Genomic DNA, 27,817 nt, shown 5'->3' with positions numbered 1-27,817 from the left:
GGCAAAGTGGCCTGCTGTTATAATAGAAAATCCTAATCCCGACTGTGACTGGCAGTAGGAAAGATGGCCTGCCGTCATAGTAACTACTCTCTAAATCGACTGTGACTGGCATTAGCAAAAGGGGCCTATCATTATAAAGATAACACCACAACTAAGTTCTGATTGGCAGTAGGAAAGGGGGCCTGCCATTATCATCACAACTCGGCAACTCGCACCTTACGTGGGAAAGAACGTATGGGGACCTCCCCATGGTGTCTGGGATAACGCTAAGAGACATGCAATTTAATAAAATCTTACTCGCCGCGTGTACAGTAATTTACGTAAAAAACGTATACAATGTAGATACCGTAAGGAAGCATGGATACATTTGCTAGTTTTTAAACAATTTGCTGCAGGTCTTTTCTGAGGAACGTGTTGCAGTGTTGAGGGATGCGGCAAGGGCAAGAATTGCTTTTTAAAGTTTTAACTATTTCGACTGATTTTTCAAAACCGCCCAGACCCTTTCCATGTAGAATGACATCAGGCAAGGCTGGTTTCCTTTTCTTTTTTGTTAGGAGTCTGTGGGGCCCCTTAAAGACGCAGGCATTGCAGGCCCTGCAGGCCCTAACTTTACGCCCCTGCCCCTTATGACAAGGACATGTTACTTCATTCGAGGGGAAAGATGCATGAGAAGATATAACAAGTCTAATCAAAATAAGCAGTTTCATGACAAGTTGTCAGTTTTATGAAATGCCGATTGCCTCTGACAAAATAGCAATAATCTGTGAATAGCCTACCCCAAACACAGATTAACAAATCAATCAAAGTTTAACTGCATTTAAAGTGCGTCGTTCCATACAGCTTCTCTCCAATAGCTATTCCATAAAAGCTATAATTCAAATGTAGATCGGTTCAGTGAAATACCATTTATTTCAACAGCGGTACCACGTTATCAGTAATCGTTCAAACAGCTATTTGAATTCAGAGAGGAGATATATTACTCTGAAAAGTCATAGAGTTGACGTGTTCAAACATACGGAAAACGATCGGGAATATTTTTAAAAAGAGTTCCATGACAGATTTATAAATTCTGAATAGGCCTATGAATCACCTTTCCATACTTCGTCGATCGGAAATAGCAGCATGGCTCCGTATCGGCTAGGAACATGAAGTACAGTAGTTTTATCATGTTATGAACCAAGAAAACCAAAACCTAACCCCACTACACAACAGTCCCGAAGGAACAGGGCCTATCAAGGGACCACTGCTAAGTTCGAAGGCCTGCAGATTACGAGGTGCCATGTGGTCAGCAAATGAATTCTCTCGGCCGTCATTCTTTGCTTTCTAGACCGAGACCGCTATGTCACCGTCAGAGAGCTCCTCAATTGTAATCACGTAGGCTGAGTGGACCTCGAACCAGCCCTCAGATCCAAGTAGAAAATCCCTGACCTGGCCGGGAATCGAACTACGGGCCTCCGGGTAAGAGTTGTGGTGGTGGTGGTGATTACTGTTTTAAGAGTAACTTGGCAACCATCCTCTATATAACACTAATCAGAGAGAAAAGAATGGAAGGGATCTGACACTTCGAAAAATGAAGGTATCGGCCAAAGAAAGACAAGGGCCACAAAGGGTGGGAAATTGAAAGACGCCCTAGGCCTCGAGTGTTCTAATACCGTCGGGGTCGGAAAATAACAAGAATTGACCAAGGAAGATCTGATAGCATATATGAAAGCGAAGAGCCTGGCACAGGTAAGCGGAAGCAATCCCAGGATACAGCTAAGGGCCCCGTGGTCGCCAACCCAAGTTGAGGTAAGAGGCGGGCACTCTACCACTGCACCGCGGGGCCAAACAATGTGAAATTCTTTACGTTTCGCAGAGAATTTTCTTCCGCATTTTCAGAATAAATTGTTGTCTGTTCTTTAGTAAGTGGTATTCTCCTTCTTCACTAGATGGCTCACTGTGCACTAGCCTTCCGAGTGGAAAGTGGCGACACCATTCCAGCTCCAATTAACGAGATTATGGTCACACAGCTATGAGCTTGCATTCGGGAGATAGTGGGCACTGTCGGCAGCCCTGAAGATGGTTTCCCGTGGTTTCCCATTTTCACACCAGACAAATGCTGGAGCTGTACTTTAATTAAGACCACGGCCGCTTCTTTCCCACTCCTAGGCCTTTCCTCTCTCATCGTTGCCATATGGCCTATCATTAGTGGATGCAGAGTGGGCCTCGACCCTCAAGTGGCCACGGATGGTCCGTGGTCCAACAGCTCTAGACTCCGACCGGCCAACCAAGCTGAGGAGGAGTGGCCACGGCTCTACCGTGGCTCAACGCCTTTGCATTCGGGAGACGGGACAGGGCTGAACCTCACGGGTGGCCCCAAACGTCGGCTGTCCTGAGAATGGTTTTCCGTGGTTTTACATTTACCTACACTAAAGCGAATGTCGGGACAGTTCCTAGGATAGCCCACGGCCGCCAACCCCCGCATCTTCTCCGAAAATCTCCACCGCAGCAAATCTCCCAGCCTGAGAGACGGCGTCAGCGTCTAGGAGGCTCGCCACCCCTTCAGGGACGGAATGAAAACGCTTTTGTAGTAGGTGCGACATAAAGCAAAATTATAAACTTTATAGACACTAAAATTCGTCTCTGTTACTCGAGATCTGGTAAAGTGTAGACTATAGACAGTTGTTTCTTCTGAAGGGTCGAATGAGATGAACTGGCAATGAAGTAACAAGAAATGTTTATATTCATGTGATATTTTAAGTTCAAATAAAGTGGTCATTATGTTGTTCTGAACTTTCAACAACACATCGCATCACCGGTAATCCTCAATTAATTGCAATGTCATTTCCTTACCCTCTAAAGCATTTCTACGCCGTGCTCAGAAAGCCTTCGCACTGTGTTGAAACTATGAATGTTATTTTGGCCGCAAGGCTAAATGGTTAGCGTGCTGGCCTTAAGTTCTAGAGGGGCCGAGTTCGATTCCCGGCCGGGTCGGGGATTTTAACTTGAATTGGTTACTTCCACGGGCTCGGGGATTGTGATGTGTGTGTGTGTGTGTGTGTGTGTGTGTGTATGCCGTCTTTAAATAAAAAATGAAAGGGAAAACAAATAATGATAAGAATAAGAAAACATCAGAAAAAAAGAGAAAAATGACGCACGTAGTACCCATCAGCGCCTGTGGATGTTTAGAACGCAGCATGCTGAAATGATGCGAATTTTTACGAAAAAGTTGAATTTTCTATTTTAAACTTAAAACTCCCCTAATTTATCTTATTTCAAGTCCCATTTTGAAAGCTTTAAATGGCGGATTTAAAGGATAGTGACATTGCGTATATAGAGCAAGCATACGCCCCTTTCTCTCACGTTGACAGACAAGATTGGCTTCAAAGTTCTTTCGGACTACTATTTAATAATCCCACTGAAAGATAATTACCTTGTAGTAGGCCTAGGCTGTGCTTAAGAAAAGATAGAAATCTGAGGGTGTAATTTACAGTCCAGAGCAGTTTTAATGCAATTATGTTTCTTAAAACATTCCATTGCATTTTTCTAGTTTAAAATATTATCAGCTCATTGTCACGTATAAAATGCTCCTTGCGACAGAGTTCTTATCAGATTCACCTATAATTTTCTGACAAAGTTTGAATATGTACAGGAATTAAAAGGTGTTCCGCATTTTATTATCAGTTGTGCATTACCTTCATATTGTTGTTCCTGAAATAGCACCAAACTATAGTTTTGTCTATTGTGTGAACAATGAAAAATTGAAAATAGTTTATACCTGACTACAAAATCTAGAGTTATTATTAAGTACATGAGCATTTTTGACAAGTGTGTCAAATTATAACCCAAAAATAATTAAGACTGTTCCGCAAGGAGCATTTTCCATTCAACATACACAAAATAAATAGTATTTGTTAATAACTATGCAACAAAACTAATCAGTTTCAAATTTTGTGTGGTACTTTATCTTACTGTCCGCCTCTGTAGTGTAGTAGTTAGCGTGATTAGCTGCCAACCACGGAATCCCAGGTTCGATTCCCGGATCAGCCACAAAATTTAAAAAGTGGTACGAGGGCTCGAACGGAGTCCACTCAGCCTCGGGTGGTCAACTGAGTAGAGGTGGGTTCGATTCTCACCTGAGCCGTCCTCGAAGTGGTTTTCAGTGGTTTCCCACTTCTCCTTCAGGCGAATGCCGAGATGGTACCTAACTTAAAGGCCACGGCCGATTCCTTTCCTCTTCATTGCCTGTCCTTTCCAATCCTCCCATCCCTCCACAAGGCCCCCGTTTAGCATAGCAGGTGAGGCCACCTTGGTGAGGTACTGGTCCTCCATCCCAGTTTTATCCCCCGACCCAAAAGTCCCGCGCTCCAGGACACTGCCCTAGAGGTGGTAGAGGTGGGATCCCTCGCTCAGTCCGAGAGAAAACCGACCCTGGAGGATAAACAGATTAAGGAAGAAAAAAAGAAAGACTTTCTGTTATCCTATGCTTCTGTTATAAATTTGGTTGTGTTAAGTGGTGAATTGCAGAAGTTTAAAATTTTAGTCATGACTCCCCTTTGCTCTTAACAGTATCATCGATATTTTCAACGACTGGCATTCGAAGGTTGTCCATTTTTTCTTGTACTCTTGTAGCAGAGCTCTTTTTCGACCAAGATGTGGTGGAGGGATATAGCTAAGAAACAGGTAGTATTATTCAGCATCCTGTGAAATAGTTTGATATGAACACAGTTTAGCCATGCCGGTCATAAGTGTTTCTCAGCAGTGAAAACAAATCCAAGAGCTGAAGATCGTAGATGCTGAAATTTTAACGTATAACATTTGAAGGATGTTATTCCTCGATCGCAGTTTGACTCCGATTTTCTGATGTGTTAGCAAAAAAAGGACAACATTCTCTCAAGAGCAATTTTTAGGTATTTCGGGTATGTATTATGGACGGGACGCATATTATCAAATTGAACATTTATTTGATAATGGACGATCTTAATGTCGGGGTGGAAAACTGCTAATAATAATAATAATAATAATAATAATAATAATAATAATAATAATAATACCTGGCCTGAGTAGCTCAAACGATGGAGTTATGACCTCCTCAGCTCAAACTGGTTGATCCAAAAGCGGTTCAGTCCGGGGATATTTGAAGTTTCTCAAATACGTCAGCTTCGTATCCGTTGATTTACTGACATCCAAAGAACTCCTGTAGACGAAATTCAGGCACCTGGGCACACCTAAAACCGAGAAAGCAGTTAATGGGACGTAAAACAAAATTATTATTACAAATATTTAATTAATTTAGTTTTCAATCGTGAAATTAGCAGCGTTTCGCACCAGTGTAGCAGTGAGAACGTCAACTGGATTAATAATAATAACAATAATAATAATAATATAATAATATTACAGATTTTACGTCACACTGACTACTTTTGCGATTTTCAGAGGACCGAGATACAGGAATTTTGTCCTATGGGAGTTGTTTTACGTAATACAAAATCTACCGACATGACGCTGACGTATTTGACCACCTTCAAATACCACCGCACTGAGCCAGGATCGAACCTGCCAAATTGGATTCAGAAGGCCAGCGCCTCAACCGTCCGCCGTCTGAGCTACTTATCCCAGCTGCATTGTCACGCATTTCCAAGGCGCTGGCGGCTAGTGCGCCGTTGAGATACCACTAGAAGCCCTCTACGCAAAACAATACTGTGACGATGCACAAACGGAAGTATATCCCTCCACTTGCACAAATGCTTGCGTTCGGATTTTATATCAAAAATTAAGTTTCCTTCCGATGATGATGATTATCATTATTATTCATAAAATAAATAACGGTCCTAATCCCACCATTAACAGCCTTGAAGCTGGTTTTCCTCCGTTTCCTATTTTCATACGAGAAAAATTCTGGGCATTAAGCTACCTCAATGAAACATTAAATATTTATGGATTTATTTATTTATTTATTTATTTATTTATTTATTTATTTATTTATTTATTTATTTATTTATTTATTTATTTATTTATTTATTACGTAATTTTGCAATGAATTTCATTCTGTAATCTTTAATGTTTCCCTCAGCTTCTGGTAATAAGTGGCTTATAACCTTCTTTTCAACCTGTCATATTTGAAACCTGTAAAAATGATTTCCTAACAAATACGCTAGAAAAATATTTACATTCCAACGTCCGCTCACGTTTTGTTAGTGACTGTTCATAATTTCCGTAGCGGAAGTAGCAAAAATGATATAAAATTAATATTTGTTAAACCATACGTATTTACTCCGGAACAATAATATTTTTGTTATTGTTTGTAATGTTATGTATATCTAACATTTATTTGGTTATTATTTATTGACTGCTGTTCAAATAACTACAGTTTTATTTCACACTACCTTCCCACGATTTATGTGAGGTCAACTCAATTTATGACTTGCCCGGGTCCTTTAACGCCGGATACCCTTCTTGTCACTACGCGCACATCCTAGCGAAAACCACTTTCGAAATCACTGGAACTCAAGCCCGGGACACTCAAGTAATATTATTGACCTAAATATGTCATAGAGCTGGATGGGGGGGGGGGGAGAGGATATCCCAAAATGCGTGTAACGAAATAGTGTCAAGTAACAAAACGTGTGACACGCTGTTGCCTAGCAACAGTACCTTGAGAGCTGCGCAGGCCATGGATTTGTATGTCATGACTATTCATCAATACTTCACATCACAGCCTACACGGCTGCTAGGTAACATCACGTCACACCTTTTACCGAAAAACGTGTTTATGATCATTTAATTTTCCCTCCACCCTCGCCAATTTTTGCTTTTACGTCGCACCGACTTACGAAGACGATCAGTATGACTGGGAAGAAAACGAGCATAGCCTTAATGAGGGTACTACCACAGCATTTGCATGGTATAAAAATCGGAAACAACGGAAAACCATCTTCAGAATTGCCGACAGTCAGGTTGGAACCCAGCATCTCCCAAATACAAACTAACAGCTGTACGACTGGAACCACGTAGCCAATTCACTCTGTAATAATAATAATAATAATAATAATAATAATAATAATAATACGAGGGTCAAGTCATAAGTCATGGCAACGTTTTTTTTCTCGCGAACAGGAGACAACACAGAAAATGTAAGATATGCATTTGAAAATATAGGGAATGTACTTACGCATAGTGCCTGAAGACAAATTCTGACTTCAGGAGATTCTTGTAGGAAAGTGACAGAACACATGCCATTGGTAGACATTGTTTTATTATGGTATCGACAGCAAATACACAAGACTACGTAAAAAGGACAGGTCTCCACTGGTTACAGACCTTCGAAATAATCACCCAAGGTTTCCACTGTGAGTTACCAGCGGTGGGGCAGGCGCTGAATACCATTTGCTCCATGTGTATCGCTAACGCCACCTCGCCACTGTTCTATAGGGCATGGCATGCACACCTAAAGCTTCCTGCAGCCCTGCATGGCATTGGCGTGCATTTCTGCCGCGGAGAACTGCTATTTTAATATACGATCGTTGCTCCTGCTTGTTGACTTCCATTTTGTGACGCTCTCACTCACACACTGAACTTGGGGGCATGCTTAGACCCACACTGTTGTTTACATGCACCATCTAGTGGCATCATACGCAAGTACATACTCTACGTTTCCAAATGCATATCTTAGATTTTCCGAGTTGTCCCCTGTTCGCGAGAAAAAAATAGTTGCCATGACTTATGACTCGACCTACGTAATAATAATAATAATAATAATAATAATAATAATAATAATAATAATAATAATAATAATAATATTGTTTGTTTGTTTGTTTGTTTGTTTGTTTGTTTGTTTGTTTGTTTGTTTGTTTGTTTGTTTGTTTGTTTGTTTGTTTGTTTGTTTGTTTGTTTGTTTGTTTGTCCAAACTTTGTACCGTTTCTCTACGGGGTAGCGTATGAAGGTGAGATGAATCTGTCGTGGCGGTTTTTTTGTGACCGGATGCCCTTCCTGACGTCAACCTCATCGGAGGAGTTAATGAGATGAAATGAATGATGTGATACATGATAATAGGAAGAGAGAGGGTGAAACCAGATACAGGCACATAGCCTACTCCTGTCGAATAGTACCAAGGGATCCGCTTAAGGCTTTACGTCGCCATCCGACGGACGAATCACCTTCAACAGCGTCATATACCCTCACTCCATATGAGTACTGCGGAGAGGTTTAGAATTTCATACAGGCTTTTGGCACGCAATCTAGTGATTAGAAATTGTATACAACCACTTCCCCCTACCCTGCCAACATTCTGATGGTGAAAACTTTTTCGAACAACCGGCCTCGAATCGGCTGACCACGGTGTCAGACCGTTTTGACTTCAACGCCTTAACGATCATGACCACAAGGCGGGCTACTAATAATAATAATAGAAATAATAATGGTATGTCTCAATTTACGTGTAGAGTATTTGGATTAGACGCCATTTAGGCTGCCTGCTCGTGAATTTCAACATCTCATTTTATTATAGAGATGGTGCAGGATGGCTGAAATTATAATCGATTTGATCAGGTGTCGTCTGAGATCTTTCACAAGCCGACAGCCTACCACATTTAATGCTAAACGTACAGTTTTCGCAGCTCAAAAATCTTATTACATTCTCCAGGTCTGAGCCCGTAATTTAGGAATTCGGAAGCAAACACTCTAGTAACGGTACACAGAGGAATTATCGCTTATCTGCTCATTCCTAGTACCCTCCTAGCATTCCCACCTCTTTGTACCAGTAATCTCCCTTACTGCTTTCACGTCTGTTACTTCTAACTTATAATTAGCATGTCGTGAATCCATCTAATTTCCACTTCCTTATGAAAACAGACTGGTGTAAAGATAGTTTCGTCCGGGTGCTGACTTCTTTCTTACAGACTGCTGTTGATCGCAATTGCGAGCTCACTGCATTAGCTTTGCTACACTTTGATTCAATCTCACTTACTACGCTACTATCCTGGTAGAAAATTTGAAATGACCTACCTGTTCCAGACTTGTATTCCCGACCTGACATTAAATTCTCTTAGGTTTCTCCCCTACTGACATCACTTAGTCTTGGAAAGGCATATTTTCATATCATACTCATTGCACCTATTTTCAAGTTCCAAGATATCAATTTCTGCCTACAGCTAGGTGCAAATACCTGCAGGAGCTCCCCATTCAGTCTCATTCGTGTCTAAATTCATGCAAAATGCCTTTGCTTGTGATTGAAGTTAGGTATAAAATTTGTTTCTGACTAACGCATAAAGTATATACAGGATGGCTGAAGTTATAATCGATTTGATCAGGAGTCGTCAGAGATCTTTCACAAGTCGACAGCCTACCACATATTTAAATGTGAGGAATTGCACTTTAAAATACAGGATGAGGTAGCCCGCGCGAGTGTTGGAGGGTTAATGCATGCGTCATCAGCATGTGTAAACAAGCAGAAAGCAGGTTGCATGTAGCACTTGCAGCTTGAATCATATAGTATTATATGCGGAGAGGCAAAGAAAGATGCACCATCTAAAAGCGGCACAAGAATGACGCTCTTTTTGAATCCTCGTAGAAGCCGAACTTCTATAAAAGAATACTCTTCCTCCTTTAAAAATAATTCAGGTCTGAAAGGGTTCAAAGTATACTAGAGATCGGATGTTTGAGCTCTATTAGGCTAAGATGTAAATTTATTCAACGGGTGCCGGGCTCAGTAGCTCAGACGGTGGAACGCTGGCCTTCTAAGCCCACCTTGGCAGGTTCGATCCAGACTCAGTTCAGTGATATTTGAAGGTGCTGAAATACGTAGCCTCGTGTCAGTAGACTTACTGGGATGTTAAAGAACTCGTGCGGGACAAAATGTTGCCACTTCGACGTCTCCGAAAACCGTAAGAATAGTTATTGGGACGTTAAACAAATGAATTATTACTATTTTTTTTATGTTTTGTAAGTTGCTTTACGTCGCAGCAACACAGATAGGTCTTATAGCAACGATGGGATAGGAAAGGGCTAGGAGTGGGAGGGAAGCGTATGTGGCCTTAATTGAGGTACACCCCCAGCATTTGCTTGGTGTGAAAATACGAAACCACGGAAAGCCATCTTCAGGGTTGTCGACACTGGGGTTCGAACCCACTATCTCCCGAATACTGGATACTGACCGCACTTAAGCGACTGCAGCTATCGAGCTCGGTATTATTATTATTATTATTATTATTATTATTATTATTATTATTATTATTATTATTTATCTGGTTACCCTCCAGGTTCGGTTTTTCCCTCGGACTCAGCGAGGGATCCCAACTCTAGCGCCCAAAGGGCAGTGTCCTGGAGCTTCAGACTCTAGGTCGGGGATACAACTGGGGAGGATGACCAGTACCTCGCCCAGGCAGCCTCACCTGCTATGCTGAATAGGGGCCTTGCAGGGGGGGGTGGGAAGTTTGAAGGGATAGACAAAGAAGAGGGAAGAAGCGGCCGTGGCCTTAAGATAGATACCATCCCGGCATTTGTCTGGAGGAGAAGTGGGAAACCACGGAAAACCACTTCCAGGATGGCTGAGGTGGGAATCGAATCCATCTCTACTCATTTGACCTCCCAAGGCTGAGTGGACACCGTTCCATCCCTCGTACCACTTTTCAAATTTCGTGGCAGAGCCGGGAATCAAACCCGAGCATCTGGGGGTGGCAGCTAATCACACTAACCACTACAGCACAGAGGCGGACATTATTATTATTATTATTATTATTATTATTATTATTATTATTATTATCATCATCATTAAACGGGCAATGTTTCCTTCCGCCCGCACGACGGTGTTGCAATGAAACCTGCATAAACATTAGGGAGATGCTTATTAGAACTCTTAAAATTTCTGTAATGCCTCATTACATAAGAGTAAAGTGGACTAGATGCCACTTGCAACTCGCCGAATAAGTTTTACCACCCCTTAAACAAGGAATTATTTACCAAGAAACGCCTAGCCCTTAAATGATACAACAAAATAAGGACGATAGTCCTATATCCCACGAGTGTGCTCCACTTCTATTGAAAGAAGAGGACCGGCATCATTCCTCGTTCAAACAAAGATTATTCATTCAATTTTCCCTCATATTAAATAAAGCTACGGCACACTGCCATACACAGTGATTGCGGGTATTGTTTCGAAAAAATTAGCTTCTATTGAACGCAAAATGAAACCTCTTTTATAAAAAAAGAGAATCAGTGGAATACAGCTCTGCATTATATTTGTTTTGTTGAATGAATAGAAATTACCGTTGAATTCACACGACATAATTTGACTAAATTATATAGTAGTCTGTTTTCAAAATTCCTTGATTCACAGCCACTGTTGAAATAAAAATAAGCTAAGATCTAGAAAGATTGTATGGCAAGTAATCACGTCTACTGTCCGGCCCCGCGGTGTAGGGGACAACGCGTCCGTCTGTCACCCGGCGGCCCCAGGTTCGATTCCCGGTCGGGTCATTGTAAATGATTAATATCCCTGGCCTGGGGACTGGGTGTTTGTATCGTCCTTAACGTTTCTTTCCTCACATTCAACACTTTACACTTCCGCCATTTACAAAATACACACAGGTTGCTCACATATCGTGCAAGTAGTGGCAAAAGATCTTTCTAGGTCGACGACCCGAACAAACAGCATTTATTAAAAATCACGTCTGCTTCTGATTTACAAATATAGGCTATTGAACTGAAAGTGCTTTATATCACCTAAGCGTTGAGAATATAAGGGAGGGTGGCGTATACAGGGCTATATCAAGACCAATATACCATGTACTATGTAACAAAATCTAGACCAGGCGAGTTGGCCGTGCGGTTAGGGGCGCGTGGCTGTGAGCCTGCATCCGGGAGATAGTGGGTTTGAACCCCACTTCTGGCAGCCCTAAAGATGGTTTTCCGTTGCTTCTTGTTTTTACATCAGGCAAATTCTGGGGCTGTACCTTAATTAAGGCCACGGCCGCTTCCACTCCGAGCTCTTTACTGTCCCATCGTCGCCATAAGACCTATCCGCGTCGGTGCGACGTAAAGAAAACTGTGCCTAATAATAATAATAATAATAATAATAATAATAATAATAATAATAATAATAATAATAATAACGATATCCAGTATGGTGACAGACCGGCTGTGTAATGTAGATTAGGGGTGAACCTCCCATGTGTAAGGTTGCAGGTTCGAATCCTGGAAAAGGCAGTTGGCATTTGTATATGCACAAATACACCAATATTTCAAGTGCTTAGAGCATCTCCATAGCTACAGATGTCTACTATTCGATGTCATATAACAAGTTCAGAACTATTCACTCCTTTAAGTGTAGACTTATGTCGTGGCTGCAGAGTAGGCGATCAACCCTCACACTAATGTAGTCCTAGCTCTCCCAAGCCTACATTTCATTCCGATCCCGAAATATCAATATTCGTAGTTACTCTTTTCGTTGGCCGATATGTGAACAATTGGAGGCACAGATGTTCTGTTGATGATCATGCGCATGATCTTCTTGTCACTGTGATCAAGCCTGTACTCATGATTTACGTGGCACACTTTACTAGCGAGACATTGCAAATATTTTCGACTTCGACCTATTAATACTGTGTCATCATCAGCAGACCTCAGATTTTTTAGGTGTTTAAAAATCTCATTTTATGAACCTAAGATAAGATCTGTCCCTATGTGAAACAGGTTTCAAGGAGGAAAATAGGTCTTAAAGAATACTTACTTATAAAAAGAGCCCGGATTTTCAGATTGTAATAGATTAGCATTCAGCAGCCTCCATGGCTCGGACTGCAGCGCGTCAGCTTCTTACCGCTGGGCTCCGTGGTTCATATCCCAGTCACTCCATGTAAGATTATTTGTGCTGGACAATGCGGAGACGGAACAGGGTTTTTTCTTTTCGGGTACTCCGCTTTTCCCTGTCATCTTTCATTCCAGCAACACTCTCCAATATTATCTCATTTCATCCGTCAGTCATTAATTATTGCCCCAGAGGACTGCGACAGGCTTCGACAGCCGCCACAATTCCTTTCCTCGCCGCTGAATGGGGGCTTCATTCATTTTATTCCTGACCGGGTCGAATGATCGGAAACAGGCTGTGGATTTTCGTTAGGTTATTTACCTGCACAACGGTTGTGCTATGAGCATTGCATAAACATTAGGGATACGGTCCACTAGAACCCCTAGAATCTATGTTACTCTCACTACATTACGGAATAGCACGCTAGACGGCATTCCTAATGAACAAACTAGTATGCATTCTAAATACTACCAAAAGCTCCAGAGTCTACATATAACTTCTCTAAATCGTCTCAAATTATTAATATAATATAATATAATATAATATAATATAATATAATATAATATAATATAATATAATATAATATAATATAATATAATAATAATTTCGTGTGGCTATTTCTAGCCGGGTGCAGCCCTTGTAGGGCAGACCTTCCGATGAGGGTGGGCGGCATCTGCGATGTGTAGGTAACTACGTGTTATTGTGGTGGAGGATAGTGTTAAGTGTGGTGTGTGAGTTGCAGGGATGTTGGGGACAACACAAACACCCAGCCCCCGAGCCAATGGAATTAACCAATGAAGGTTAAAATCCCTGACCCGGCCGGGAATTGAGCCCGGGGCCCTCTGAACCGAAGGCCAGTACGCTGACCATTCAGCCAGCGAGTCGGACCTAATATAATATAATATAATATAATATAATATAATATAATATAATATAATATAATATAATATAATATAATATAATATAATATAATATCATATAATATAATATAATATAATATACATTAGTATAATGCAGCAGAATGAAACATAAAACATGACGCACTTTTTTTTTCTTTCTGTTTGATGTAGTTATGCCAGCTCCATAGTGTGGAGGTAGCGAGCCTGCCTCTTACCCTGAGGCCCCTGGTACGATTCCCTGCCAGGTCAGGTATTTTTACATGGACCTGAAGGCCGGTTCGAGGTCCACTCAGGTTACGTGATTACAATTGAGGAGCTATCTGACTGTGAGATAGCGGTCCCGGTCTAGAAAGCCAACAATAACGGCCGAGAGGATTCCTCGTGCTGACCACACGACGCCTCATAATCTGCAAGCTGAGCGGCGGCCGCTTGATAGGCCAAGGCCCTTCAGGGCTGTTGCGCCATGGGGGAGGTGGTGTTGATGTAGTTATAAAGAATGCAACCGGGAAATTCTCGTTTCCACTGTTGAATTAGTGACGACTTCGCTGCCGATATTTTCGACATGCTGGAGCTTTACACACACACACACACACACACACACACACACACACACACACACACACACACACACATACATACACACATACATACATACATACATACATACATACATACATACATACATACATACATACATACATACATACACACACGATCGCTCTGAAATCCTCTACTAGAATGGATGTAAGACTTCATATAAATCTACTTTAAAGCTTCCCAACTTCTGGTTTTCGCTGTGGGAGGTTAACAACATAAGATGAAACAATCTTTAAAAATGTGGTGATCGTAAATACTGTCCACGCTTTAATAATGGTGTTTCTATAGCATAAACATATTATCGTGTGAAATGGAGAAAGTTAAACCAGAATAGGTACAGAAGTTTAGATCTGACTGGTTGAAAGAAGATTTTTCGTGAATGGATTAATGGAATCCCAGGGGACCATACGAAGGCGTTCTGTAAGTAATGTCGTTGTTGAGTTGTAACTCGGCATGCAGACTTACTAAGTCATAGAGAGACAAAAAAAACATAGACAGGCAGCCAATGCAGTTGTAATCCAGTCAAAATTAAATGAATCTGAGTTTTTAACGTTAGAAAAATGTAGTGAGACCACCTCTGCTGAAGGGTCATTAGCATTGTTGTGTGCTGTCATACATCTGTCTTATCTTGTGATCACTTAGGGACTCGTAAAACTAAATTTCAGGGAATCAGGGCGCTGGCAATTTAGTTACACAGGACCAAGTGTAGCAGTATTATCAATAATGGTTTCAGACCATATTTTGCAAATGATCTTGGAAAGGACACTGGTCACAAACGTGCAAGCACAAGCACAAGCAACGCAGGAAGGCTTTGTTTAAGAGAATACCAAGAAAACAATTTTCATAAATGGCCTTCAAGTAATTCATTATACCAGGGCCTCTCAAACGCCGAATATCTCACGCGTGCAAGCCGAGGCGCAGAGGTTCCGTGCACCGTGCGTCGGCTGACTCGGCTAAGCTCGGCTGAACTACGCTCGGATGGTGGAGCGCTGCAGAGCAAGTGTGGAAGGGTGAGAGAGGCGGAGCGACCGAGGCAGGCGTAGGGAGAGAGACAGCGCTATTACTTAAAATCCAGGAGTGGGGGCTCTGCGTTCTGGTCAGCCTAGCGAAGTCGTCTTTTGCACCTTGCGCCGTGCAATGCACCGGTTCATGCACCTTGAGAGGCCCTACATTATACGGAAAGTGTTTGGCAATGTTAGAAAGGAAAAATATATTAAAATTAATTTTACTTTTCATAAATTTGGTGGGGACGAAATTACGAACACATTTTTTGTAGTTTATTTTTTGTAGTGTTCATGTTTTATCAAATATTGACTACCTTACGTTATAACAGTTTCATTGTAACTCGCTCGTAAGTGGAGGATATATTCAGTAATATATAGACTATACCAATTTCTAGCCTTCTTCGTAATATTCGTGATTTTCTTCAAGTCCAAATCTGATAAGGGGACGAAATATGGGCCCCTTTACCTTACCTCGTATCTTTAAATCGTTAGAAACTGACCCTAACCATTATCGTCCTGGTCTCTTTCTACTTCTTTTACTCTCTATAACAAAGAATAGTATTCTACTAGGTAACCTTCCTCCATTTGCCACACAGACCCCACCACCGAAGCCGGTCCACTACCGTTCGTACCTGAATAATTTTCGCTATTGTCATGTTTGTTACTTCTGACTTACCAATAAGGAACCTGAGTCCACCACCCAGTTTTCACTCCCATAAATCAAAGTTGGCCTGAAAACAAACCGTTGTAAACAACAACAAAACTAATACCGGTTTTCGAAAAACAAACATCTAAAGCAATAAAGCTAACACAATACCAATCCGAATGATATGAGAAAAGCGACTGACAACAGGCCAAACCACATGGTGATATCCTTAAATGCGGCAACGTTGGGATCGTTGCCATGGGAACGGGCCACTTTAGAGCAGTGTTAGTCATGTTTTTTATGCTCAAACTGCTGCTTTAGTATAAGTAGGAAACTGTAAGAATCTAAACGCTCATTTTCGAGTGATATATTGAATGTATTGCAGTGTGACACGAAACTTGTGTTTCATGATAGGAGCTTATAGTATCCTCTGAAATTTAAGGCGATAAACAAATATTGCCACTTGAATTCCTTTCTCGGTTGGCAATTGATTACTTGTGTAAGGAATGTCCTTTAGCGCGCTTCTCCAGCTCAGAGAAAGACGTGCGTAATTCCTCCGCTGTGTTTGAGCTCTGCATACCAAACTTCCGTAATGCCGTATAACTACTCCTTCACTCGCGTACAAACACGCTTTTGTTCTCTTATATAGACTACACAACAATGTTCGCATGTTAAAATTTCAGAGAGGCTGTTTTAGAGACGTGGATATGAGAGGACTGGAGGAATAGGATACGTGCCCTTGATACCTCGTCGTATTGTCAGATAAATACAGCTCTTTCTCGAGCTTCAACACTCATTGAAGAACAAAACTTACAAATCTTCACCACTTTTCTTCTTATCCTTCCCAAATCAAGACTGAAGCTCTTGCAAGATGGCCCGTTTATCTTACTCATGAACGCGTAACAATTAATGGAAACCATTCCACGCTGGTCCAATTGTTAATCAACTAATCACAACAGGAATATACTTATAAGTAGCGACCGGAATCTTATTTAATTACATACACTATGACTTTAATTGTAGACAAATGAAAACAAAAATGTCGGTGAACTGTGGTTCTGATATTGTCATACCTGTGTTTCATTTTACATACGTTTACATATTCTTAGTAATATGACATATTTTTACATATTATGTAAATGTAACATATTTGTACCTATCTAGGTAATTATTTTTTACAAATTAAAAATTTTGCCAGCTCGTTTAATTTTCAGTCTATAGAAAAATAATTGGCGAATATCATCTCACATAGAATACAGTATATTTCAGTTGCTAGAGTTAGCTTTAAAATCCTTTTCAAGTTGGGATTTTAACCACTTTTCTGTAAAATATTATAGGTCCGAGTGCCTCATCTGCATACAACAGCACTAATTCTTTCTCAGAATCTGGGATGGCTAGGTGCCTTCCATTGGTCAGAGTTTCTAACAAATCACATGCAGTCTTGAAAAGAAATCTAGGCTATTCAAGCTCTCTATCTGTTTCCAACATCATTAGGGGCGAACAAGAAGAGCCACCGGAAGGTATTTCACCCAGCTAGTTTAATTTATTTTAAATATACACCGGTGACTTCCTGCGATGTTGAACGGTCCTTCTCAATCTACAAGGGGAAAGTACGATAAAAATTTACGGTACTATTTGTGTTACGTAATAGGGGTTTAAAGACCGATTATATATTTACTTTCTTTAGTAACATTTACTTGTTTCATTTTCATGGCATGAGGGCAACGGAAAATTAGCAACAACAATACATTGGGCAATATACTTCGCGATTTACAGTGCATAACATTATCATTGTAAATTGCAAGTACACAGTTCAAAAAATTAGGGGGAAATGTTGTTGAACGTATGCCACGCTCCACAAAACAATACCTCACACCCAGGTATATTACCAGCTAAAGCTTTATTCTTTACCGTTGATGTATACAAAAGAACATCCATGGATTCGCGTTCATTTTCAGAACACAAACGGAAATGTCAAAATAGGTGCGAAAACAAAGTGATAGCAGTCCTCCAGGATGAATTTTTATCACAGTTGGAGAACTTCAGTATAGTGTATGTCCTCCACGAGTATTTATCACAGTTTGGTACCTAAGTGAGATGCTCCGTATAAGTCGGCGGAGGTCACGTTGCGGTATCAGGTCCCAGCCTGTTCGAGGTCTTGGAGAGTCTGTGGTAAAACAAGACGCCCACGAACACTTCTGTCAAGCCTATCCCACACCTGCTCGATGGGATTAAGATCGGGACTCACTGCTGGCGATTCCATCTCTTGAAGTCCAGTTCTCGCAAGACAGTTCTGGTGATGCGCGCTACATGAAGTTTGGATTGTCGTGAATGAGTACGAATTTATTCAGAGCCAACACCGTATGCAGCAACCAACACATGCTGTAGCAGTATTTGTTCAATGTACCCCGCAGCGCTAAGATTACCACGGAAGACGACAAGATCCGTACGTCCATCAATACTGATGCCACCCCACATCATCACAGAAACTTGTCCGAATAGGTCGCCTTCCTGGACAACATTTGGCATGTACTGATCACCACGGCGTCTCAACACGTTGACGTCCATCACTCTGTGTCAGGGGAAATCTGGACTCGTCTGTGAACAACACAGGTCTCCATTGGCGAAGTTGCCAGTTGGCGTGGGTACGAGCAAACAGAAGGCGAGTTGCGCGATGTTGCTGCGTTAAATGGGACAATCGAACAGAACGTCTGGGTCGTAAGGACACTTCACTTAACCTGTTCCTTACTGTCCGGTCAGACACCGTGACTCTAGTGACCCTCCTGAGGTCTTGTTGCAGTTCTCTGACAGTTGCTGAACGACACCACAATGCGCAGATGGTCAGATATCGGTCATCCTGTGGGGATGTCATGCGTCCACGACCTTGTCCAATCCTCCTTGTGAACTGGCCTGTCTCATTGTAGCGATTCTACAAGCGTTGAATAACTGACGGTGAGACATTGAGATCCACAGCAACTCGACGAAAAGTCCATCCTTCCTCGATGAAAGTGACGGCCCTTGCGACTTGAACCTTGTTAAGATGTCACATGGGATATGCTGGTTTGCGTACAACGTGCTCAAATGACCGCAGTAGTCTGTGCACCTCACAACGACACGGACGCACCGCTATTCACTTTGTTTTGAAGGGGTCACCTGACAGTTTGATGCATGGCTTCGCCTACAGATGGAGTTAAACTTCGATTTGGCATACTCTCAGTAGCTAAGGTATCAAGGTATGCTGCACGACTACTGGAATCCCATCTACCAAATTAACGCTCATTACGAGAGGTTACAAAACATGTTCTCCTAATTTTTTTATCTGTGTTTTTTATTATGCCTTTAATTTGATTATTTAATACTGTCAAATCAGAAAGCAGTAGACTATATAATTTATCAAAAGCAAAACGCATGACTTTGTCACAAAATATGGAGGTATTTAAAACAAATACACGGACTGTAGATAGATATTTGAAAATTAAATAAAATTACTTCATAAATTACAACAATTTAAAAGACCAACTTGCTTAAAGTTTGTAGGTATTTTTTTGTAAGACTTTGAAGTAAGCCTAATATAGTCACGAGCTTTTCTTCCGGATACACACATATCCTAAAATTTGATTTGTTTGTCTGAACGTTAATGAAGTTATTTTTTCACGATCTAATAAAAAGTCGAAGGCATCATTCAGAAATACCCAAAGAATGTTTGCGCTTGTATGAGTAGATCAGCATAAATATGTTTGAACTATCCATCTTCTTCTCTATCAGTAGAATATTCATTCACCCATCCTTCTCTTATTACAACTGAAATCTCTAGCTATAAAGTTTTCCATTTCAAAACTCTCGTCGACCGATGAATCCATTTGGAAGCCTACTCGTGGGAAACCACGCAAAACCACTTTCAGGGCTGCTGACAGGGAGGTTCGAACCCACTATCTCCCGGATGCAAGCTCGCCCCTAACCGCACGGCTGACTCGCCCGTTTGTTTTACACATCACGCACATGCAAGCCACTTGTGCACGCTCGCATCACTTATTACCCGTGCAAGCGTGCATCCAGTATAACTTTGCAGGTATATAGTAACTCCTTCAAACCCAACTCCCCCTGGTCACAGGTTCAATGTGTGCGCTTATTTCACGAATGTCTGAATGTGCCCTAATTTCACTGTGCACCCTTTTCGATTTATTCGACTGAACAGCACTTGTCCAGTCTGGGTGGCGGGAATCGTACACTTTTTTTGTATACTCTCAAGGAGTGTTTCTCGATTGTGCAGGAAGTGACGGCTCTGTTCACTGAAGTCTTGTTTGTCTGCGAGCTCGCTGGACCGTGTGGGTTATCGGCCAGTCCGGCGCTTTGAAGTGATGCTTCACTGAGCAGTGGTAACCTTGAAGTTCGAGCGTGACGTCATTTCCCAAGGTTACAGCATCACACATCCAGGACAATTTTAAAGCTTCACAATCGCGAGCCTCTTGAAGTTCCTCGGTCCGACCTGGTGAATGTGCGATAGATTCCATCCGTACCTTCTTGGCAACCAACAAACCGAAAAAATGGTGAGAGATTTATCCATGGAAAGATCAAAGAATCAGAAATATGATACAGGATGGTTGCCCAGTTGTACTTTCTCTTAAAACAATAATCACTACCACCACAACTCATGTCTTACATGTCTGTCGGTCATGGCCATCCATCAACAGTTGCTAGGTAAAATTGCTAATTTTGAATGACGCCAGCCAGTGGCATATCCTGTGATGAATACGTGGGCTACCACTAGACTTAGGTTACCCCTTTTCGATGTTCGGTTTAGTGAACGTCAAGCCTTAAGCGTTTTGAGCTGCAGTAAATAGCCAACGCAATAGCCAGCTGTGTTGTCAAGGCTGCTTATCACAGCTACTGCCCTGGCCTCTGCTGCTGCCAATACTGAAAACCTGTTCAGTGGAGATGGTATCCTAAGGTTCTTCAAATTAATGTCCGGCTTTGTGGCTAAATGGATAGAATGCTTGCCTTTGGTTCGACGGCCCCAGTTCAATTCTCAGAATTAACACCCTCGTACTCTTAATTCCCCTAGCATGGGGACTGGGCGTTCATGACGTCTTCGCCATTCATTTCATCCTCATTAGGTCACCAACAAACCTATAGAAATGCCATGCACCAGTAATATTATTATTGCTATTAAATTAAAATTTTGAATTTCACAGCATTACCAGCGGTCGTACCCATCGTTCACTGGTTTATTAGCTTCCTTGAGAAGTCTAATACTGGTTGTCTGAACAATTATCATGGGTTCAATTCCAACAAGCAAAAGAAAACACTATGCCTGAAATATTGCATTTCATTTTAGCAGGTCTACCTATAAACATATATATATATATATATATTACTCCTATAACAGCAGTCCGGCAGTGTCTTCCTACAAGGATGTAGAAGTAACCGGTAGTGAAATACCAGAACTCTGTTATTTATATAATTAAGTATGAGGTGCGGAAGTAGGTATACGATGAGGAACACATGGTTGTTAGCAGTGGCGAACTGATGGAGCGAAGTCTAGCACACCTATCCCCCCGGTCGCCGCACCTATCTCACATTCAGCAGCTAACCGCGCGAGATGCGGCAATGGAAGAGGGATGCAAAGCCTGGGCTGCAAGATCTGTCTTCGATGCCTTGCTCTCAGAAATACGCACGTTTTCCCTCGTTGCTTTCAAGTTTTAGAAATGGAACAATGTGTCAGATGCTTACATTATAATGTGCTTTAGATTTTCATCCTTTTCATTTGAGGTTTGGGCTTCGCCGATAGCCTTGGTAGCCCTCAGCATACGCTGTTGTCGCCAGCCATAAAACGTAGCTTGCACGGTTGCTAGGTAACATTGCCTGACCATCCATCAATACTTTACATCACAGCCTGCTCGGTTACTAGGTTACACTTCCGTCACAAATTGTGTTACATGATACTATAATAAAAGATCATTGCTCGCATCTAGCATAGATTTTCGCAAGAAATACATTAAAACATTTGTATGGAGTGTTGGACTGTACGAGTCAGAAAGCTGCACTCTCGTGGAGAGGCACAGAAAGAAAATTCAAGCCTTCGAAATGTGATGCTGGCGCCACATGTTAAAAAAAAATACTCTGGACCCGTAGGATAAGCAATGAAGAAGTGCTGAAAAGTGTTTTTTTCCTTTATTGGCTTTAGGTACCAGACCAAATAGCCAGCTACAAATACATTGGAATGCAAAATTAAAAATACACTAAGAATAAATTATCCATAATACTATACATGGATTTCGTAGTTTGAATAGATCTGAGTCCTTACAGAATATTCGCTCTCTCTCTCTCTCACTCACACACACACACAGAGAGAGAGAGAGAGAAAAGAAGAAGAAGAAGAAGAAATTTGAACACAGCAACTGTAGTGTGTTTAGTTATTTTTTCCAATGTTGCAGCACCTCAAAATATATAGTCTTAAATTTGTGTCTTAAGAATATGGCAATTGCATTACACACCTCTGGTTGCTGGGGTGATAAAATGCACTATATGTTGAGTGGTATTTGGAAGTTGATTGAAAGTAAAGTGTTCTTTTTTTCGCTGCACATTATAAAGATGCACAAGAAGGAGATGTGATTGAGGTCAGTGATTGCTTGACGGTCACAGGAACAGTAAGGCGAGTTTAGGACTCATGTCGGGTAGAGATGTCCTTTTTTTGCTAGTGGCTTTACGTCGCATCGACACAGATAGGTCTTATGGGATAGGAAAGGTCTAGGAGCTGGAAGGAAGTGGCCGTGGCCTTAATTAAGGTACAGCCTCACCACTTGCCTGGTGTGAAAATGGGAAGCCCCGTAAAACATTTTCGGGGCTGCCGACAGTGGGATTCGAACCCACTATCTCCCGGATGCAAGCTGACAGCCGCGCGCACCTAACCGCACCGCCAACTCGCCCGGTTGGTGGAGATGGATTGCAAAACTGCCGTGATTCATTTGGAGAGCCAAGCTGTAAATGTGAATGAAAAATACCACCTGGTAAAAAGATTAGAAAGTAGAGGAATAGATTCATAGGTCTCCTGCTAGGACATTCAACCCGGTGCACCAATCTGATGGAGGGAAAGATGGTGGCTTAAAGGAGAAGAGGAAGACCAAGAAAAGAATTTATGACCGACATCAAGAATGGACGACCATGCACAAGTGTAAAGAATATAGCACTGGAATAAATACCTCCATCGTGAGGACGACAATGCTTCCCACCAACCATGTGAGGATCAGGAGATAAAGAAGAAGATTTAGTTACATGAATTTTAGGATGACCCCCAGCTCTAAGAGATACTTATGTTAAAAACTGTATGCGAGTTCGAACCCGTTATCCCGATTATCCTCCAGGCAAATGCCGGGATGGTACCTAACTTAAGGTCACGGCCGCTTCCTTCCAATCTTCCCATCCCCCACCCAGGCCCCTGTTCAGCATAGCAGGTGAGGCCGCCTGGGCGAGGTACTACTCATTCTCCCCCAGTTGTATCTCCCGACCCAGTGTCTCATGCTCCAGGATACTGCCCTTGAGGCGGTAGAGGTGGGATCCCTCGCTGGGAATCGATCCCACCTCTACTCAGTTGACCTCCCGAGGATGAGTGGACCTCGTTCCAGCCCTCGTACCACTTTTCAAATTTCGTGGCAGTAACCGGGATTTGAACCGTGGAATCCAGCGGTGAGAGGCCGGCGCGCTGCCACCTGAGCCATGGAGGTTTGAGTCTAGTGACGGAAGATGAACTGACAAAGTTGACTACTCCCACAGGCGGTACTCTGGTTTGTAGTATTATGCCATCCTACTTACTTTTACATATAATCCTGTTAGATAAAATATGAAAGGAAATAATTATTTACTTCACAGTTACTGCTAGTCGCTCACCAGCTGATACTGATTTTCTGAAATTTGATTCATTTTGGTGGGGTACAAGGCTTAGCAACTCAAAGCCTGAAATGTTTTGGCTGAGAACGGGGAAAATATCCCATACCTTGTCTGGAAGTAACTTACTACAACCTTTATGGAGTGGAGTGACGAAAGAATATGGTTTATAAATATCACTCAAGATGACCACTACTAGGACCATATTAGAACCATTGTACCTGTACTTCAGAATCGCTATTTTGCTCCCTATTTTGCTACTGTACTCTAAACTGTATCAGCGGATTCAAGCTCCAAAATCATTACAGGAAGGTCAATAATATTTCTTGTTCTGTTTGTTGCAGGTGCTATCTGAGAATGCTCCTGAAGCACCTCATGATGTGGACAAACGCAACGTCGGTTCATTAGCTCGAACTGGACAACTCCCATACAGACCCGAAGGGAAGCGGTACGTGGCTGCCCTGGCTCGGAATGGAGACCTTCCATTTCTTGTGCGCAAGGAATGGAACAAGAAACTACATCCTGTAATGTCATCTCATCGTGGTCTACTACAACCCGAGAAGCGATACGTCGGTGCTCTAGCAAAGGGCGGTGGCATTCGCATGGGTAAACGTGATGGCGGTGAGGACGAAGAAGTAGAAACCCTTCTAGAGGACATCGTTGCAACCGAGGAGCTGCGTAGGCTTCAGTTAAATGCACTGAAGAACGAGTTGCTTCAAGAGGAAGATTCTCTTCAGGAACAAGACGAACAGAAGCGGTCAATTGCTTCTTTGGCCAGGAGCGGAAATTTGCCATTTAGAGAAGGTAAACGAAGTGTGGAAGCTCTTGCAAGAGGAGGGTATCTACCGATTAACAAGCAGCAGAGTGTTCGAGACGATGACATGGGAAATGGTGGCATAGGGAAGCGAAGTGTTTCTACTCTAGCTAAGAACGGGCAACTGCAAATGATTGGGCCGCATAATATTGCAATGGATGACACAGACGAAGATGAAAACAATACTGAGGATAAACGAGGAGGAATTGGATCACTAGCTAGGAATGGTTATCTACACCAAAAGAAGAGCTTTGCAGATGAACCTGAAAACTTGGACGAACTAATTCAGGAGCTATACAATGAAGAACAAGATGTTTACAAGCGAAACATTGGATCTCTGGCACGAAATTCATATCTTCCCGGCAAACGAAACATCGGATCTCTTGCAAGGTTTGGTGGTTTCCCTGGTCTTCGTTACACAGGTTCAAAAAAGAGTGATAACGACATAGACCTATTTTTTCCAGAGGAAGAGAAGCGTAATTTGGCATCCTTAGCTCGGAGTGGGTTCTTCCCTGTACACGAAGGGAAACGGTACTTGGGTTCTCTTGCTCGTGGTCGTGGACTGCCCTTCAACTCAGCTATGTCAAAGAAAGATGATTTAATGGATATAGGTGAGGAAGTTAAGCGAAATATTGGAGCAATGGCCCGTAACTGGCATCTTCCTGAATACGTAAAGTACGGAAAGAGGATCAACTTCCTCGGTAACGAGTTTGATGGTGACGAGTCTGATATTGAAGAAATAGCCAAGCGTTATGTAGCAGCTCTTCTACGTCAAGGTAGGCTCCCAGTCGGTGAAAATGCAAATTATGACAGCAGTGAATATAACTTTCAAAGCCAAGAAGAAGAAGAGAAGGAAGCCTTCCCCGAGGAAGACAAGCGTCATATTGGTTCCTTAGCAGCCAGTAAGGCGTTCCAGGTACACAAGAAATCGAGTCGTTCCACTGGAAGTGATGGAAAGGCATACAACAGCGAACAAGAACCGCAGAAGGCAGTACCTCCACCTGAAGGTGCGAACAAAACTAAACGTGAAGTGAATGTCGCCGCCGAGGGTTCAAGCCGACGCAACAAACGTCAAGCCTACCTTGGTCCCTCCTCCTCATCTGATGAGTACCCTATGCCCGTTCTCCAGAACTCCGATCTTTTCGATTACGAAGACATGTTGGAGGTTATGTCAGGTGGGGCAGCCCCTGAGAAGCGATTCCTCGGTAAGTGAAATCATACCTCATACACACATTATCCCAGGTTCTACAAAATGATATGTTCTTCCCTGAAGTAACTGAATACATCGCAAATAATTCATTATAAATATCGTACTTGTACATAAACAACTTCAGTTTAATATCGCTGAAACTTCCACCAATAAAAAGAAAATCTCACTTAGGTACTAATCGTAAACCTAAAGAATATTTAAGAAACTGATAACAAAAGTTAATAGTCTTACGTGTATTGAGAACTATATTATAACCAGTTCGTTAAAAAGAATTGAATTATTTTACTAAAAATATATATTTCTGTTAACTTGATGTAAATGAAGATGTTCAGTACATTTAATATATGTTTGTGCAGGTCAAGTAGTTGTTAGCTGCATGCGCTGTACTCACTGGTGTCTTAGTGCATGCTGTGTCACTTCCACGTCAAAAAGTAGTGAGAAATTATCGATGTGAATAAAGCCGATAGTCGTTGAGTGTAAAGAAATTTATCATGCATAAATTTAATATACCTACTATTCACTTCAACAAAGTATTTCTTCCAAATTTCTCAGTGAAAAAGTCAGTTTAAAGATAATATTTTTGAAGAAAAATTTACTTGCTCTAAACACATAATTTCTAAACTACTGTTTGGACAATATTTATGGACCTATTGATATTCTTAAACTTGGTGTCCCGTATTTGACTGTTGTGACTTCAAGAATTGTGCATTAATGTCTCTCACAGCTAATAGTTTACTTATATTCGTTTGAATAACAAAATCTGGCACTTTTCTCTCAACCTATAGGGATAAATGTGTTTATAAAGGTAAGATGAACGTACACAATGTGAGCATTATCTTTTAAATAAAACAAGGAATACTAGATCTTACTTTGTATTACGCACGTTTGTGGATAGAAATTTAAGCAGAACTGATACTTTTCGCACGGTTCATTTAATCGTTCCAACTCATTCCTTCCACTTGCACATCCCTGTTGGTGCATGTTATTTACTTAGAAGTAGTCCCTGTTGTCGTACACACTTATGTGAAATGTTAGCGTTCCTTGTAGTGGATCACATAATACATACCTTTGCCACAGTATTACTGTTCGTTACTACCTCCTGGCACTCGCATGTAGTCCGCCTGTTGGCACAGACGGACTTTCTCCATACCTTCCACTTGCACTTTCGCACAATAGAACCCTATTTGCACTTCGTTGTGTTAGGCAGAGATGATGTATAAAGGTTCAAATTGGAAAGAAATATTGTTTCGTGACATGTTTTCAAATATTTTTCCATAAATTCCCTTAACATGGAACGAATTATTGCTAAGAAAGATTTAAAACAGGAATTTTTACTTTATAAAATTATCGACATCTAATTTTGCAGATTTATTTTTAGGATTTTAATATATTTCATGGAGTAAGTTAACTTTCTTGACCACTATTAAGATTATTTGCATATTACTGTACTTCCTGAATATTTCACAATTTTCTTTTACTGTATTTTGATAAGATATTAAAATATTATTTTCAAATATTGCCTCGTCTCTACAAAATAATAAAACAATGTTACGAAATTACTCCATAAATAAAAATTCAGTTTTAAATAGTATTCAATGAAACTAATACATTTTGTAAAACGTTTTTGTATTTATCATTAAAAATTAGAGAAAATCCGTAAGTTATATTTGCTCTAAAACTAGGATTGCTGGGCGATTACAGCCTCATAAATCTTTACTTAAACTAAATAATATATTTTAAATATTTAAATACTTAATTAAGTATTCTGCATTTATATACTCTTCAGCAACAAATAATGGTTCCTATTTGCTGTGCAATTTTATAACGAGAAAGTTATTATTATTTTAAAGTTGCTACATCAGTCATTAATGATAATTTTATTTTTTAAATATTCAATTTGAATCTTTGAACATTTATCTCACTCTGTACTCCCGTGATTTATGTATTGTACGTTGTAGTGTGTCTTTTCTTGGTTTTCGGTTCGTAT

The 27,817-nt window shown here is 41.3% G+C and overlaps 1 protein-coding gene across 2 annotated transcripts in view; it reads left to right on the top strand.

Moving 5' to 3' along the window:
- Nplp1 (Neuropeptide-like precursor 1) overlaps positions 1–27,817 on the top strand; it is a 363,389-nt gene that overhangs the window by 310,481 nt on the left and 25,091 nt on the right. For both annotated transcript variants that reach the window (XM_067136355.2, XM_067136354.2), the window contains exon 2: positions 24,151–25,825. In XM_067136355.2, coding sequence (XP_066992456.2) covers positions 24,151–25,825 — 1,675 coding nt within the window. The remainder of the gene's footprint in view (positions 1–24,150; positions 25,826–27,817) is intronic.

This window comes from Anabrus simplex, chromosome 1, assembly GCF_040414725.1.
Source record: "Anabrus simplex isolate iqAnaSimp1 chromosome 1, ASM4041472v1, whole genome shotgun sequence".
NCBI lineage: Eukaryota > Metazoa > Arthropoda > Insecta > Orthoptera > Tettigoniidae > Anabrus > Anabrus simplex.
The sequence above is the reverse complement of the archived record's forward strand: the minus strand, read 5'-3'. Positions and strand labels throughout refer to the sequence as shown.